Source organism: Sphaeroforma arctica (genome assembly GCF_001186125.1).
Source record: "Sphaeroforma arctica JP610 unplaced genomic scaffold supercont1.3777, whole genome shotgun sequence".
NCBI lineage: Eukaryota > Ichthyosporea > Ichthyophonida > Sphaeroforma > Sphaeroforma arctica.
This window is the reverse complement of record NW_014036781.1, coordinates 1-3,039: the sequence shown is the minus strand read 5'-3', so window position 1 is coordinate 3,039 and position 3,039 is coordinate 1. Positions and strand designations below refer to the sequence as shown.

Sequence of the window (3,039 nt, the reverse complement as noted above, 5' to 3'; positions counted from 1 at the left end):
TACATATAAATATATATATGTATGTATACATGTATGTATCTCATTTTATTTCTCGAGCTTCTTTGATTAGCGATTGGTTATAGCTGACATTATTATACGATACATAGTTTATAATGCCCATCCTTATAATATTGTTTTACTTTTGGGGACGGATGAAAAAGGCTTTTGCTTTGAAGGATGGATTAAGGGAAAAGTTCACAATCGTGACGAAGTGTAACATTGTACTGACAGGAGAGAGACGCCCTAATCACAAAATGCATATGTACAACACGAGCAAAGAGTATATCCTGAAAGGCATGTTGACTTATGTACATTGGCTCATAAACTAGCAGCTAGTGCATTTGAATGGTGACATCAGTCCCAATTTACCCGGACTATGCATATGACTTGTCTGGCTATGGAATCTGATGGTTTTTTCGCTGACATGACAATTTTTATGTACTAAAGTGCGTCTCAGCTTGTCTCCTCAATATTAAAATTTTAAATTGCGTGGAGATGGTTTTAGTGAATTATGCAACCGATTGCGATAGTTGTTTTTGTGAAGTTCAGAATTTTGATATCCTTTCTGCGTACCAGATGCACACAAATGCCTTGTAACCAGTATTTTCGTCGTATAAATGTGTCACACTCACGAGATTCTCACAATTCCGATATCAGTGTATGCGAGAGTGCGAGCTTTGAGCTCGATTTGTCGTGTCCGTCCAGGATTCTCATACAGCGATTTTGAGGCAATGCACTGTCTATGGTGGAAATATGCCTTTTGATTTCGCACACTATCAAGGAAAGCAAAATTGATCGTTTATGAATTCATATTGAACAACTTTCTTGGTCTAATCCGCAATACGATCACCACGCAGCTGTCGAGCACTCTTTACATGACCTGAAGATCTCAACGCTAGATGTATTGCTTATCCATCGTGTCGACCCATTGATGGACCCAGCTGAGGTGGCCGAGACTTTTGCCGAGCTCAAATCATGCGGGAAGGTGAAGTACGTTTGGTATTGCTTTAGACATAAGCTGTAGAAATCTCGATAATTTTTGTGACGCATCATTACGTAAATGTCTACCTCTCGAACAAATGAGCGGCGTTTGACAGTAGCATATCAAACGTAGAACCACCTTCGATGATCAGACGTAGCTGACAAGAGTCTAATATCCTCCTTCCCGTCAGATACTTCGGTGTCTCCAACTTCAGCCCGAGATTATTCGATACTCTAGAGGCAGCATTGGCTCCGCACAACATCCATCTGGTTTGTAATCAGGTAAAGTGGATGTCAGGTTTATTCAGCATGGTTTCTTTCTCTGTCTACGATATTATTTCTACTATTTCGTGACATCATGGACTCTGGTGTATAGCTTAAAATTAATAGTTCTGTTAATTTTTCTAAGAGCTTTTCATTCCTTCCCAGCACCTGAAATGTAGATACACAAATCGACTTCTATAGTGCTGTTTTCAATTACAACAGATCATCTTTTGCGTATTCAGGCGCAACTCGAAAGCCATGCGACAAACTTATAGCATGCTAAAATCTCTTCTTGTATTCTTTGTCATCGATTTAGTCTAAAGTGAGACGTGGCAGTTTGCATTTATAGCCGAGAAGCAAACAGGTGAATAAACCTATTTCTGATCGGTGTTTTCTTACCTGTCATCAATTGGTTTCGAAACAGGTCGAAATTAGTCTGAAGCACCTTGACGCGCTCACAGATGGGACCCTCGATCAGTGTCTGCAGCTGTCGGTAGCACCCATGGCCTGGTCTCCCTTTGGCGGAGGCGCAATCTTTACCGACCAGGTGATGATATATAAATTGTAGTTTGGCAGGCGATTTTGTTTTCCTTCTTTTGTCAGCCTAGCTGCATTTACTTTTGTATACACATGAAACCTCGTATCTTGAGATGTATTTATTTGCATACTGGAGTTTTCGATACTCATTCTTGCGCAAAACTGGAAAAAAATCGCTACACAGGATGAACATAACAGCAAAATACGGGACGCTTTGCAAACGGTAGCTGCTCAGCACGGAAACGTGTCAATCGACGCTACCATGCTCGCATGGCTGATGCGACACCCCGCCAAAATCTGTCCAATAATTGGGTATGGTCTACGTACTGCCTTGGTCAATGTTTGCCGCTTGTGCTCAATATTAATTGTGAAATTTGCGCCACATGCTTTGCTCTCCACCAACACTTAAAAGAATCATAGGACAGCTTTGCGAAACTCTGTTTTGATGCGATGCTGTGTAGTTGTTGTCGCGTGTTGGGCTGTACAATCGCCCTTCTAAGACGGGCAATTAATGCTTAATGTCAGCCGCTGAGTCATAGCCTTCTTACCCTTGGCTGAGAATGGTATATTTGTAATTCCAACAGCTCTTCGAAGGTAGAACGAATTGCACCTAGTGTAGCAGCTTGCGCCGTGAAGCTGACCCGAGAGGAATGGTTCACCATATACGTGGCGGCCAGGAATGGGGTAGACGTGCCCTAGTGTATTACAGATCGCCACTTGGGAATTTTACAAAAGATGGTGCACGAAAAAACATAGCGTGACTCCTTACCTCAAGTTTGGCAACAAGCTTTTTTTTTTAAACACATTAGTAGGAAAATTACTTAGTTGACTTCTGTGATTCAGGCGGTTAGATTTTATCATGCCTGCGAGTAGATAAAACTCGCATATATTTTCTACTTGACACCTCATTTGAAGTCTTACACGAGGGTAGTCTATTTGGGCCACTCGCACTAATTTAGTGGCGAGTTAATCTCATGCAAAGTTGTGCAATATGGCACATTAATATTGAATTTCAATTTGACTTGATTCTTATTCAAATCAAACGAAGCAGAAAAATATAGTGAAAGTATAAAAATCTACAGATTCCTTATTTAATGTATGAATAAAAGAACGCAAGGTTGCAACTTAAAAACCACATTCAACTCTTTCCGGTTTGTTGTCTTACAGATTTATTCTTTAGCCGGTCATAATATAAAATACACGACCCTAGAAAGCCGATGCTACTACTTAACATTGATATACACGCATATATATATA

The 3,039-nt window shown here is 40.5% G+C and overlaps 1 protein-coding gene across 1 annotated transcript; it reads left to right on the top strand.

Annotated features, from left to right (window-relative positions):
* Positions 1-159: 159 nt before the first annotated feature.
* On the top strand, positions 160-2,918 carry SARC_13815 (hypothetical protein; the record flags this gene model as incomplete). Its single annotated transcript, XM_014292053.1, has 6 exons — positions 160-294; positions 858-990; positions 1,173-1,263; positions 1,670-1,792; positions 1,967-2,094; positions 2,367-2,918. Coding segments are annotated over 6 exons (725 nt in total), but the record flags the coding sequence as incomplete, so codon positions are not given.
* Between the last annotated feature and the right edge of the window lie 121 nt (positions 2,919-3,039).